At 32.7% G+C, this 13,613-nt stretch overlaps 1 protein-coding gene across 1 annotated transcript; it reads left to right on the forward strand.

Moving 5' to 3' along the window:
- On the forward strand, window positions 1–13,371 carry LOC117116813 (MAM and LDL-receptor class A domain-containing protein 2-like). The gene is made up of 11 exons (XM_033260908.1): window positions 1–293; window positions 864–951; window positions 2,295–2,468; window positions 4,489–4,757; window positions 5,258–5,345; window positions 6,348–6,518; window positions 6,917–7,209; window positions 8,669–8,912; window positions 9,094–9,377; window positions 10,400–10,484; window positions 11,613–13,371. The coding sequence occupies exons 1-11, from the start codon at window positions 36–38 to the stop codon at window positions 11,828–11,830; spliced, it is 2,172 nt and encodes a 723-aa protein (XP_033116799.1). The 5' UTR covers window positions 1–35; the 3' UTR covers window positions 11,831–13,371.
- Window positions 13,372–13,613: the final 242 nt, after the last annotated feature.

A 13,613-nucleotide genomic window follows, 5' to 3' on the forward strand; every position in this document is an offset into this window, starting at 1 on the left:
TGATTGTCGATTGGTTTTATTGTAAAGGGTTTTACATGTATTTGGAGACATCAGTGTATCCTGTTGTGTCAGGACATAAGGCCCGGATCATGTCCCCCGTCTTCAACACAACATCTAACAATTGCCTAGAGTTCTGGTACAATATGAACGGTCGTCATTCTGAGACACTAAAAGTTTATATCAAGGATCCTAAAGCACCACTGGGCTCACCAGAATGGACGATGTCTGGGGATCATGGCGACAGATGGTATCGTGCAACGGTGTCTGTCAATCCTGCACTGAAGTCTTTTATTGTGAGTAGACATTAAAACTTAGTGTGTGTCTTGGTCTTGATTCTGATTTTAATTGCTGCAAATATTAACGTGTACTGTAGTCACTATTGCACAGAGGATAGTTGCTTCCAGCATAGATTTAAATATCTAGAGGACTAACAATTTCCAATTTAGATCTGACGAGAAATTTAATATAACCTACAGTGTGCCTACATGAAAGTGAACCGTTCCAGTAGTTTCTTTCTCAGTAAATCCATGAATTATATTAGCTTTGCTAAAAGTTGTTGCAGTTGTAGCTGTTGTTAGTTGGTCAGCAGCAGCAGAAGAAGAGGTAGTAGTAGTAGTGATGTTGGTGATGGTGGTGGTTGTTGTAGTAGTAGCAGTAGTAGTATAGTAGAAAACATCCAAAAATGTAAAAAAAATTTCAAAATAAATTTATTGTATAACAAATGAACGTTTCGAAATATACAACCATCAGATACTCATAAAAAAACACAAAATACAATAGTATTAAAAACAATAAAATCAGTGATGCCACATACTTATATAAATAGATAAAAATATAAAACACGAAATGGTTTCTTTTACCAGGCTGTATTTGAGGCAGTGAGAGGTGAAGGAGAATATGGTGACATTGCTCTTGATGACGTCTATGTCCACGCGGGGGCATGTCCTGAGAGTAAGATATATTTTTTACTTAAACATTGTTATGTTTATTCATACTTGCTTTTGTAAATCTATACAGTGATTAATTGTACACTACTTTGTCTATAAAATTAGAACTAACTTTTAAAAAAAAAAGTTGGCCTATAGCACAGAGTTGAAACAAATATTAATAGGTTTAAAAATAATTTAATATGTAATTTTTCAGTCAAACTTGTGAGATCCTAATGACATTGGAAATGTCATCTCATGGCAGTGCTAACGATTTGCCGGGTGGTGTAGGGGTGGGGAAATTTTGATTACTTTAGTTGTAAGTATATAGAAGTTTAGGAGATCAGTGGTGTTTATTTGTCCTTGATATTTTGTTTAATTTTCAGCTCATTAAAATAAATCTACGCAACGTACTTGACTTTGCATTTGGTAGGCCTAAATTAGTAATTGCTCGGTTATTCTCATTCCCTGAGGATTAAGTGTTCCTGAATCATGTATGTGCACGCAATGAGTCAAATATATCGAACAAGATAATAAGTCACATGATTCACAATGCAAATTGCGTGTGTGATAGTCCAAAGGGATTGCATCAGAAAGCATTTTTTTTAATGTATTTCACAGCACGCATCTTCTGGATGCTAGAACTGATGTAGACTTATTTTTATATATATATAAGAACAGTTTTTATAAGAACACCGAGGCTGAAATTGCTTTAAAAATAAGAAAAAAAATAGACTGAGATAAAATGTCAATGAGGTTTTTATTTTTTAAAAACTAGAAAAACCAACAGAAAAACAGTAGAATTCTGTTGGTGTTATCTGTATCACATGCTCAGTAAGTATGACTATGTAATCCCTCTATGATGCAGTACAGTAATATACTGATGTCAATAATAATTGGTAAAAAATTTACTGATTCTTGTAAAGTATATTATATTACATATAAAAGTGAAATTACACTGGCCAACCTTTATCAACAGATATACCGCTAAGTGAGAAAAGTTGATTTTTTAAAATGTTAGACTAATAAATAATAGGCTATAAAATTATCATTCCTGGCTCAAAAATTATTGTGGGTGGGGGGGGGGTTAAAACTCGTGATGGCGCACTCACTCACCGAACGTGAACGACCCAATTCAATCAAGGGTCCATTAGAAGGAAGTGATCAAAGTAGTTGCTGAAACCGTTGCTAAGGTAAACAACAAAACAGATAATTCTCTACTATATTTATAGAACCAGGTGGAACTCTTTGAGAACGATAATAATATATATACAATATATTTCTCTTCTCTCCTCTCTTTGTCGCATATCCTGTTACATATGTGATATTAATTAGGCATATTTATGTATAATTTTTCCTTGAATTCAGTTCCAACACCGGCACCACCTCTGCCAAGGACTGACGTAAGCTGCACTTTTGAGGTAGACATGTGCAATTACACACAGGGTATAGGCGACAAATTTGACTGGGCTTTGTACAATGGTGATGGATACCGAAGCTACGTTCTACCACGTGTAGACCATACAAAAGGCACCGACAAAGGTACATACTTCAGAATTATATCGACAACACTGCAATAATTACAGGCCCCCTACCAATTTAAGACCACTTTTGGCACCGGGGCTTTAGTGGTCTTTAGCAGCTTTGGTCTCTTATTAGAATTCCTCTAATTAAAGAACGGCAATAAAAGTGGTCTTTAAGTATCTCTATTTAGATCGAAATAAATAAATAATATAGTAAATTTAAGATTGTTTTATTCCAAGTATTTTGTAATATGACAGTACAGTTACTGTATGCTTTTATGGATTCTTAATATAACATTTGCCGGTAGTCAAATATCAAGTCCTGCGCTCGTTATACGCAAATCTTCATTACAACATTATTAAAAACACCGCCCTACTAATTCAATATTCAGCACTATATACATTTTAAAAATATACACTATATACACCATGATATCATACATTAAGTTTGAATGTTTTCTTCCAAGTGTGGATTACCATAATAAACAATTTCTCGGTAGCCACACATCAAGTCCGGTGCTTGTCTTACCAAAATATCCATTTAATTAGAAAAATACAAACTTTAACGTCCTACTAACACTATTGTTATTCAATATAACAATATAACACTGTGCACAAAACAACGGCTATTGATGTAATTTAGTTTGCTGTGCGTGGTGGTAACCATTAGACTTGCACATACTCCTGAGAAAAAAAAAAGCTCAAAAGTATCGATCTTTCAGCCTACAATTTTTTTTATCTCTAATAACGCAGTATCCTCTGTCCAATCAGCAAAATGTGTAAGTGTGCGCTTAGATAGTGGGTTCACGTGGAAAATCACATAAGCGAAGTTGAGAGTAAAATTTCCAAAAGCCTTGGCATCATTTCTAGACTTTCCTCATTTATTTCCCGTAATGTTCTTCGTATTCTCTACTGCTCTCTCATTCTTCCTTACTTGAACTACTGCAACATTGTTTGGGGCAATACATAAGCTATCCATCTAACATCAACAAACTTCAAATTCTTCAAAAGAAAAAGGCTTTCAGGATCATATCTGGTTCTCCACCACGGTCTCATTCTTCGCATCTATTTTCCAAACTGGAATCTTCTGAAATTATATGATATTAATTTAATTGAGCAAGTTATATTTGTATACTCCGCCATGCATTCGATCCTCACCAATCATTTAGGTAACATTTTACCAATTGAACTGTTTCTTCTCCCTCCTTTTTTTCAGGCCTGACCAACACAAATGTGGTCCTTAGATTAAATAAAATAATACATATACATGTTTTAAAATTTAAAATGAATGAACAGTTACTGCATGCTGTTATTTATTCTTAATAAAACATTCCATAGTAGCTATACATCAAGTTGTCTTTTCATTAAAATATTACTAACATTGCCACTAACATTAGCATTTTCAATATACATAAAGCACTGCACACAAAACAGTGCATTGGCTAATATTTCTCTATATGTGTCAGTAATATATAACGCAATTTATTATAGAAAACATGCATTCATTATCACTATTTATTTGATAGTGTTTTCATTTGGAGGGAGGGAAAATTTCAGTTGGGTCTGCCAATAGTCTTTGGTCTCTAAATAGATGGAATCCTTTAAAATGAACTACAAAATGTGGTCTTTAAATGGAGGAGACTTTATTTGGAGGGAGACCTATATTTGCATTTTAGTAAAAATTTACTACCGTTGTAAATATGGAACATCCTTCAATATTTAATTATAATATTGAATTGTACATTTAGAAAGATAAGATGTCAACGTAGGTCGCTTTCACATAATATATGAATTTTTTTACAGTAGAGCAAGACTTTTTGAAGTAAAAAATCATGCTCTACCGTAATAATAGTCATGAATGTGTGAACGGGTAGTGCATAGGTCGATATGCGCTATATAATTTTTTTTTTCAAATCAGCTGTTAATATGTCTACAAATTATTTTGAGACATGAATATATAAATTACATCCTTTACTTACTACATGAAATAAACATTTCACTTGCTTGATACTTTCATTATGATTATTTTTCATTTCAAGGAGCATTTGTTCATATCAATCCGTTGTACTCTAACTCCATCGGAGATGACGCTAGACTCGTTAGTCCATTGATAAAGATGAATACGGACACCATTTGTTTAAGATTTTTCTTTTATATCAACCACTGGTCCGTGGACAAGTTTGCCATATACTTAGTACTAGAAGGAGAAAGCAAGCCGTTGGATCCATTCTGGGCTATTTACAATCAAAGATCGTCAACATGGCAAAAGCAGGATTTGGAGATATATCCACAAGATTCAAATTTCTATGTAAGATTGATATACCTACATTAGTTGCCTATGATATTTATATAATACGGTATATGGAGGAAGGGTAAACCGAAAACTAAACACAGTGAAGCAACCACAGACTAGCCGCCCAGTAAGAGAAAATAATTAGATGAAAAAGATTAATTAATTAATCAGACTTATCTACAAATGTATGTTGATGAACACATCAAACTTCCATATTTCGACTAAGCCGGGCACTCAAATCGCCCCGATGTCGTCGGCCGGCGCGATTCTATGAAGAACGCAACGCCAGGGCGCGTGCGCAACGGATCATTGTAATGACGATCCGTTCAGACTGCCACCGACAATCAGCGACGGCGTCAAGTCGTGTAGCGCTCACAAGGAGCAAAGTTAGCTTCATCGTACGACGGTCGTGCGACGGAGTGAGTGCTCGGCTTCACGCCCAATACGACGCATACACTACTTTAGCAAATAGGTCTAAATTTCACAGCTAACGTCAGTATGTATTTTGTGCTCAGATAATGTTTGTAGGAACGAAAGGGTCATCAACTTATCCGAATATCGCCCTAGATGACATCACAACGACGAATGGACCATGCAAAGTCAGTAAGTACGGTATATTATCATATGATGTAACAACCATTATATTTCGATGTTATAGGCCTATCCACAGTATTAATTTAAAATAAACCAGAAATGAAATATTTTATTGATGAAATTAAAATTGAAAGATAAAACAAATTACGAAATTAAATACCGGTAACAAATACAAGTTAAACAGAATTAACAGCCATTTTAATTTGCAAATAACATAGGAACGGTATTATGCGTTCTTTAATTGGAGAGGACTTCTTTCTCTTTACGACGAAATGCTAATAAGTCATATATATTAAGTTATATAAATAGTAATTTATTTTTTAGTTCATCAAAATCGGTATATCATCAACGTTAATGAGTGAAAACGTATAAAATGTACTAATGCATATTATGTTCTATAATGATACTATAAGGCCAAATAAAAAAATATATATTGTGTTGGCCACGCCCCACCGACCCAAAAAATTCGAAATTGAGAGTCGGCACTTTATTAATTAATTAATTTTTTTTTTTACTATATCGAAAAAAAAAGTTAATGAACTAAAAAGGATGGATTAGCCTATTCTTGCGACAGTAGGTGATGCGACAGTGTTATGCGATCGTTTTTCTCTTCAATATAGATTTTAAAATGGTCTTTGTTGCATTTCGGTGTATTTTCTACTTTTAAAGCATAAACACATTATTGATAAAAATTAAAAAATAATTTAAAAGAAAAAAAATTCTACCGACCTACCCATTTTCTTGGATTTTTTTTTATTGGCCTAATTAAATAAAAACACTATTCTATAAAATATATGAAAGTTATAGCTCATGAATTATCTTACAAGCACATATAAACAATGACCATTATATTACGACTTAAAAAATATTGTTCAATTGTGCTTAACTTCATAAATAGTACCATATTATTTTTTCAAAAAGAATGCCGAAATTAAGTATTGGATCTTACATATCACTTAAATTTTATTTAAAATATACTCATTAACTGATCTAATGTTTAAATAAATGCAGTTACACCGACTCCAGGTTTGCCCAACGCCGATTGCGACTTTGAGAAAAATTTGACATTATGCGGCTATGAACAGGACACTACAGATAATTTTGATTGGATTTGGCACCAAGGTTCGACAGGATCGAAAAATACTGGACCTGTAAATGACCACACTATCGGTGATTCCACAGGTAAGGCGCCATTTTATTTTATAGAAACTAACGTATTGAAATAAACGACAACAGTGTATACACATACTAAAACGAAGCCAGAATGGCCCAGTTGATTAAGGCGTCTGCATAGAAAGTGAAATAATTTGGTTGAATTCCCCGTTGAGGCAACTTTTTCACTTCTACTTTTTATGCAGACGAATCACAAACTAAACTGCGCCACTACAGCTTCGTGGGGAATTTAAATGGTAACTGATTTCATTTATTAGTACATGTGTTAAACAGCACTAGTACTACATACTAGCAGTTTAGGATACGCCATCATTAACCCATTGTAACTACCAGACAGAATGCCTGATGTACTTTAATGTTTTTTTATATAAATATGAAGTAACACATTTTGTTTTATTTTATCTTAGGTCACTACATATATATAGAAACATCCGACCCACGGCGTCCAAGTCAAAGGGCAAAAATTACATCCCAGACAATTGCCGGCCGTGATGAGCCTATCTGCCTTAACTTCTGGTACCATATGAAAGGCGACCATGTAGGAACGCTGAATGTATACAAATTATATACAGGTAGCTATAGACGGTCAATTTGGAGCAAGAGGGGCAACCAAGGAAAGAATTGGAAAAAAGCAATGGTTTTGATCAATCAAGACTACGAAGGAAGTGGAACATACGATATTGTGGACCTCAGTTTTAAGGTAATGACCGTTAGGCTAATCAAATCAGCTAATATTTTTAAGGTTCTACAAACCGCCCAGCTAAAAATATTACGTTATAAGAACGTTATAATAACGTTACAGTTTGGTGATAAGAACGTTATTTTGTAGAACCATATGTAAGTACTTATAACTTAATTTCACAAAGTCACAAACGTTTGAACGTTAACTTACAACGTGTGAACGTTATTTTGTGTCATACATCACCACAACGTTCGCGAACATTATAAGAACGTTTTGTGTTTGCTGGGTGATAGCCATTCCAAAAGTTCAGTTGTAAACGTAAACCTGTGTGTTTGTACATAGGTATTTGTGGGACATAAGCGTATTCCTAACCACGCCTATTAATATCAAATTCTGATTATTCAGTTGATTAAGAATGGTTGACACTCGAGGAAAGGTTCAGTTCCTTTGATTGGTACTTCAGGTACACTAGTGCTAATTAAATTTTACTTAAGGCTATATGAGGTCCAAAAGTGCGATGCTTTTTACAAAGTGCTTTCTAACAAATTTTACCCTCATCACTGTAAGTTTTTACTTCTGATACCATACACATATTTTTTTCTTGCAAACGTAACACAATTTTAGCAAGAAATTGACTTGTCCGCTAATGTCGTTAAGCACATTAACATGCGAAGTCAATAAAGTGAACCCGTTTCTAGCATCACATTTTTGATATCATTCAACTTCATTAAACACAATATGGAACTTGATATAATAAGAAGATATTTATTTCAGTATTGTTAATGGTAACAATACGATGAGAACTTTCCTACCATTCACATGAGTGAGTTCATTGATCAAAATCTGAGAGTATTTGTCACATTTGGTCACATTTAACAATGACATGTGACACAAACCACTAACGCGATACATAGTAGGAAAGACAAATGCAGTGACAACATGTAGAAAGGATCAGTTATCGAATCAACACGTTAATCTGCAAGCGAGTATTGTTATTATTATCACTGCTATTATTGTTAATATTGCTATTATTATTACTGTATCTTTTATGAGCTACGTCCTAAAGTTATACGCGCGTTTCATAGGTAACATTGTTTATCCATACCAATAAACCTAGGTTCAATGAGTGGACGCAAGTTCGATATTATAAGATTATTTATCCTCTCCAGCCCAATTTCATTCATTTCTATAGTATTTGTATTTGCCTATATTTATGAAGTAAATTGGAAATAAAGCTAAATTGAAGAACATGGAAAAATGAATACAAGGCTGAAAAAATATAATAAGATATATTTATTATCTAAATTATGTAAAAATGATCAACTATTTTCATAAATATAATTTAATCGACATTAAATATTTTAATTTTCTTATTATTAATTAGCAATATTTGTTTGACAAGTTATTAGAAATTATAAAATATTTAAATATAACTGTAAACACTATTTAAGACCTCATTTTTTATGTAATTAAATAGATTATTTTTGAAGCCATTGTTGGTAATGGCCATGAGGGAGACATTGCTCTAGATGACATCACATTTGAAGTCGGACCATGCAAATCAGAAGAGAGTGAAGAGAAGGCAATTCCAAAGTCATGTGACTTCGAGTCCGGTGCTGAGGACTGTGGAATATATCAATATATCGGAGATGAATTTGATTGGCTACTTATAAATAAATCAGATGCTAGTAAATATAAAAAATATAAAAAATATTTGAAAAGTAAGTTACATTATTATTATTATTATTATTATTATTATTATTATTATTATTATTATTATTATTATTATTATCATTATTAGATATTATTAGGTATTTGTAAGGTTTCGACATTTTGAGTGATAGGCTGAAATTTCAATCAAGGGCTAAAGGGCTAAACATATTTTGTGTTTCTTATGTAAAGATCATGGCTCGATCATGGCACTGGATTTAGACGGCAAGAAAGCACATGCAAGAGCCATCCTAAGAGGAACCATCGTGGTGAAACCAAACACCCAGTATTGTATGTCTCTAGACTATATAGCTACTGGCGATGTTACTCAACGGATTAATATTTTAATGTTGAAAACTAAGACTAATTACTATGGATCAATTGTAACCAAGCCACTAAAGAGCATATCCGGACATAAGGACGATGAATGGAAAACAGCGTATATCAATATAAATCCAAAAGAAAACAATGTAACGGTAAGTTAGACATTAGTTGATAACACAAATATAAAAATCATCATTTTTACTTATCGTATTCATAAACACTATCATTATCATCATCATCATTATTACTTATATCATCATCATCATCATTTTCATTTCATTTCATTTTTCATTTATTTATTCGACCAATACACATTTACAAAAGGTACAGTACAACAAAAATTATGGTCAGGGGCAGCTTAAGCAAAGTTTTACTATAACTCATTGAGAATCAGCTGCCCCATTAATAAATATAAACATAAAAGGCATTTAAATACAATACAATAAATAACAGAAATAGGCCTATCATAATTTAAAAAAAAAAACTGCTTCCGTCTTAAAAGTACTGTAAATACAGTGTTAACGGCTTGATATTATATTATATGCAACTATTTGTTTGTATTGTGCAATCGAGTATCTGGCAGTTACTTCAATCTGTTTAACCATGAAGCCTCTGTTATCAAATGGTTATGACGCTCTCCTTGACAGCGAAAGGTCGCAGGATCGAAACCCATCAGAGGCAATTTATTACACAATTACGAGCCTTGTCAATGCCATATATATTCATTTAATTTCATTTTCATTTATTTATTCGACCAATACACATTTACAAAAGGTACAGTACAACAAAAATTATGGTCAGGGGCAGCTTAAGCAAAATTTTACTGTAACTCATTGAGAGTCAGCTGCCCCATTAATAAATATAAACATAAAAGGCATTTAAATACAATACAATAAATAACAGAAATAGGCCTATCATAATTTTTAAAAATAAATAAATAAATAAATTTAAAAAAAAAAATTGCTCTTACTTTGTATGTAATAACTGATATATAATTTATATAATGAGAAAATTACCATTACCATTATCATTACCATTTTTATTATCATCATTATCACCATCATAATCCTCATCAGCAATATGATGTTAAGCATGAGTATTATTTAAGTCGTTCTCTTGAAAGTATTAATAAGGAGCTGTTGATACTATTCTATGTTTTGTTTTTTTTCTTCAGTATTTGATTGAGGGTGTTGCTGGAGCAACGGATCAAGGACGAATAGCAATTGATAATATCATCGTTAACGAAAAGCCATGTAATGGTATGATGAAGCTTTAAATCACTTTTTGTTCAACTTTTGCACAAAACATGAAAATTATACAATCATACTGAACTTAATCGTTCCCAATTGGGAGAGATAAAAACTATGCATTATCTGATAGAAAAAATCTTCTAAACACTTGTCAATTGAAAGTTAAATGACTTTTGATTATACTTTTTCTCTCTTTTTGTAGAGTTACAACATATTTATTTCGTCCTTATACTTTTTCCATACCATACATCTGTTTTCTAAGAACAGTGTCAAAACATTAAACTAATAAATAATATAATCATATATAACGTAACAATAGTTAATAAATCGTTTAGTGAAGTTTTTATATAATTTTTTACAAAAATGTATAGGACTACATAAAATGTAATAACATTCCTATAAAGAAAATATATCTTGAAATAATTTCATTTGGATCCAAATATAATTTGTATGAAATTTTTCATTGTGTTGATCCAGCTGGATCAACACAAATGAAAAATTTCATACAAACAAAATATACATCACACCTTTTCTTCAGGCCAATAACTAGTCTAATAGACAATACAAAAAATATACATCACACTTTTTCTTTAGGCCAATAACCAGTCTAATAGACAAAAAAAAAAAATTAGGCGGACACCATTCCTTATAACAAATCTATCTAATGTATCTGTATCGTGTGGCCGGCAAACTGCTTCTCAGCATATTACACCAACATTTCGAAGTCAGATATGCATGGAGTGGAGTTATTAGGGTTAATATCAAATTCTATATTTTATTTTAATTTCATTCATTTATTTGTTATTTTTGGTTTCTTTTTGTTATGTATCTGTCCACAGGATTTAACAAAAATAAATAAATATACTAAATGTAATAAATTTAAGAAACTATACAACGATATTTTCTTTCACAATATTATGCATGAATAGACAGTCAAACACTTATGAGTATCATGATAATTTTATGTATTTTTTTTGTTTTGTCGAATTGTACGGATCAAAATGCTCACACTGAAATTTAATAGTGTACATTTATAAAATCAGATTATGCAGCCCGCTTTTCCTTATAACAATTCTGTTATATAATTGCAAGAAACGATACAATGATATCAACTTTGATTATACTTTTATTTTTCAGAAACAAAACAAGAGAAAAGGCAGATGGATGAGCCCGCAAGTTTTGGCACGGGTATAGGTATAGGCTTTCTTATTTGTGTACTAGTACTTGTGTGTCTTCTGATCGCTGTCTATGCATTTCACAATAGAAGGCGAGGATTACCACGGTACACGAAAGAATTGAACACCAATGCTATCTTTAAAGGTGGAGACCATGACCCAGATGTTAACTTCAGCTAATGACGTGGAATTATGTTGACAGCACTTAATTATTATTTTAATCATTTCTGGAGAAAAGAAAACGAATATTTTTTAAACAACGCAGATTTTAAATATTTCATTTGAGTGGGATCCTTTGATTGTTCATACTGATTCGATAAGAATGATGAAAATGTAATCGTGAGCAGATATTCATTTTGCTAATCCTGTTTCAATTTCTTATCCCTGCGATTTTTGTGTGGTACGGCGCCTATTAGTCAGGCATGCACTCCGCCGACGGTGGTCGACCGATGCAACTCCGGGATTAAGCGCGCGCAACTGATTATTTTCAATAACAATCTGCTCAGACTTGCCACCGAAAATCAGCAGACGGCTTCGCGTAGTCAAGCTCTCCAAGAAAGCGAAGATGTATTCGTCTGCCGACGGTCGTACGACCATCATACGGCGCAGTGTATGCCCGGTTTTAGACTAGTTTATATTGAATCACCCGGTTTATCACGTGAACACATGGAATAACCACATTGAAATAGTCAATATGATAAATAAACTCATATATTAGACTTCAACTGATATTTTGCCCACAGAGGGCGTGAATGACGTCGTGAATAATTTACACAGTCTAAGTATAGCCTAATAGTTGCCTCAGAAGCATGGATTTTGTCGTCACCTGTATTATAGGAGGAACATTCGGACCCATGGGGACACATGGTCCATAGTACAAATCGTCCCACACATGATTAGAATATGATATTATGATCTGAATGAAACAGAATATATTTTTGAAGGTTTTATTACCATTGGACTCAGGAGCGACTCATGTCTGGACCATTTTATCCATAATTAAATCTGTAATCGTTTAGGCCTCAATGTTTTAAGTACAGGCCTACAGTTTAGATGCTGTGTATTTTTTTCTTATGTTAATTCATTTAAGTGCCTTCGCATGGCTTATGGTAAGGAGCTCCTTATGTAATAAATGAATCACTAAATAAAATAATGATACCTAAGCTATATAATGGTCGTTTGTGTTATGTTGCATTTGTGCTGAATTAACTTTGTTGATCTTCATAAAAGTTTTCTTTTATAAAAAAAAAAAAAAAAAAAAAAAAAAAAAAAAAAAAAAAAAAACCCATAAGGGAAACCATATTAGACATAAAAACGGCCGATATGACAATGGTCTCGTTGCTGATGTTGACATTATGAAATACAATCTTTAAAATGAATTAGTTTAAATTTATGACGACCGAATTTGAAAAAGGATTGTTTTGAGTAAGTTATTTGCTTTAATATATTCCTAATCTTTGGAGACGTATCGTGGACTGTCAAATCTGTATTTGGATTGTGCCGTATTGGATATTAGGATTAAAATATTAAATGGTTTTTACAATAGTATAATAAATTAAATCGGTCGATAGTATATAGATAGGATGGGACACATTTTAGATCTGAAATACAAATTGTTAATTGGTTAAACCATTTTAATTTGAAATATAAACGTGGTACTATGTATTGTATAATCAAATAATTGTAGGAACAGGTCACTAATAAAGGAACAATGATGTAGAGTTTTTATCGGGCCTATAGCTTATCTACGAAAAAGTATCTAATTGTTTGAAAAGGTGCCTCGGTGGGAGTTTGAACCAGACATCTGTCGCTGTTATGGCAAATGATATCCACGGGGCTGATGGTAGCATTGCAGATACAATCCAACCAAGGACACGCTTTCAAACACCCACACAAAGTTGGTTGAGATTGGTTTTATTTTGTGTGTGCCCTACACCACCACTGTTGCAGAATCTTACACTTG

This window comes from Anneissia japonica, unplaced genomic scaffold (genome assembly GCF_011630105.1).
Source record: "Anneissia japonica isolate Jap-2015-1 unplaced genomic scaffold, ASM1163010v1 scaffold287740_len772037_cov194, whole genome shotgun sequence".
NCBI classification, from domain to species: domain Eukaryota; kingdom Metazoa; phylum Echinodermata; class Crinoidea; order Comatulida; family Comatulidae; genus Anneissia; species Anneissia japonica.

Coding starts and splice junctions, on each gene's coding strand:
- LOC117116813 (XM_033260908.1), top strand. CDS start 36: ATGTATTTGGAGACATCAGTGTATCCTGTTGTGTCAGGACATAAGGCC. Junction 952..2,294: donor CGCGGGGGCATGTCCTGAGA/GTAAGATATATT, acceptor CCTTGAATTCAG/TTCCAACACCGGCACCACCT. Junction 8,913..9,093: donor ATATAAAAAATATTTGAAAA/GTAAGTTACATT, acceptor TCTTATGTAAAG/ATCATGGCTCGATCATGGCA.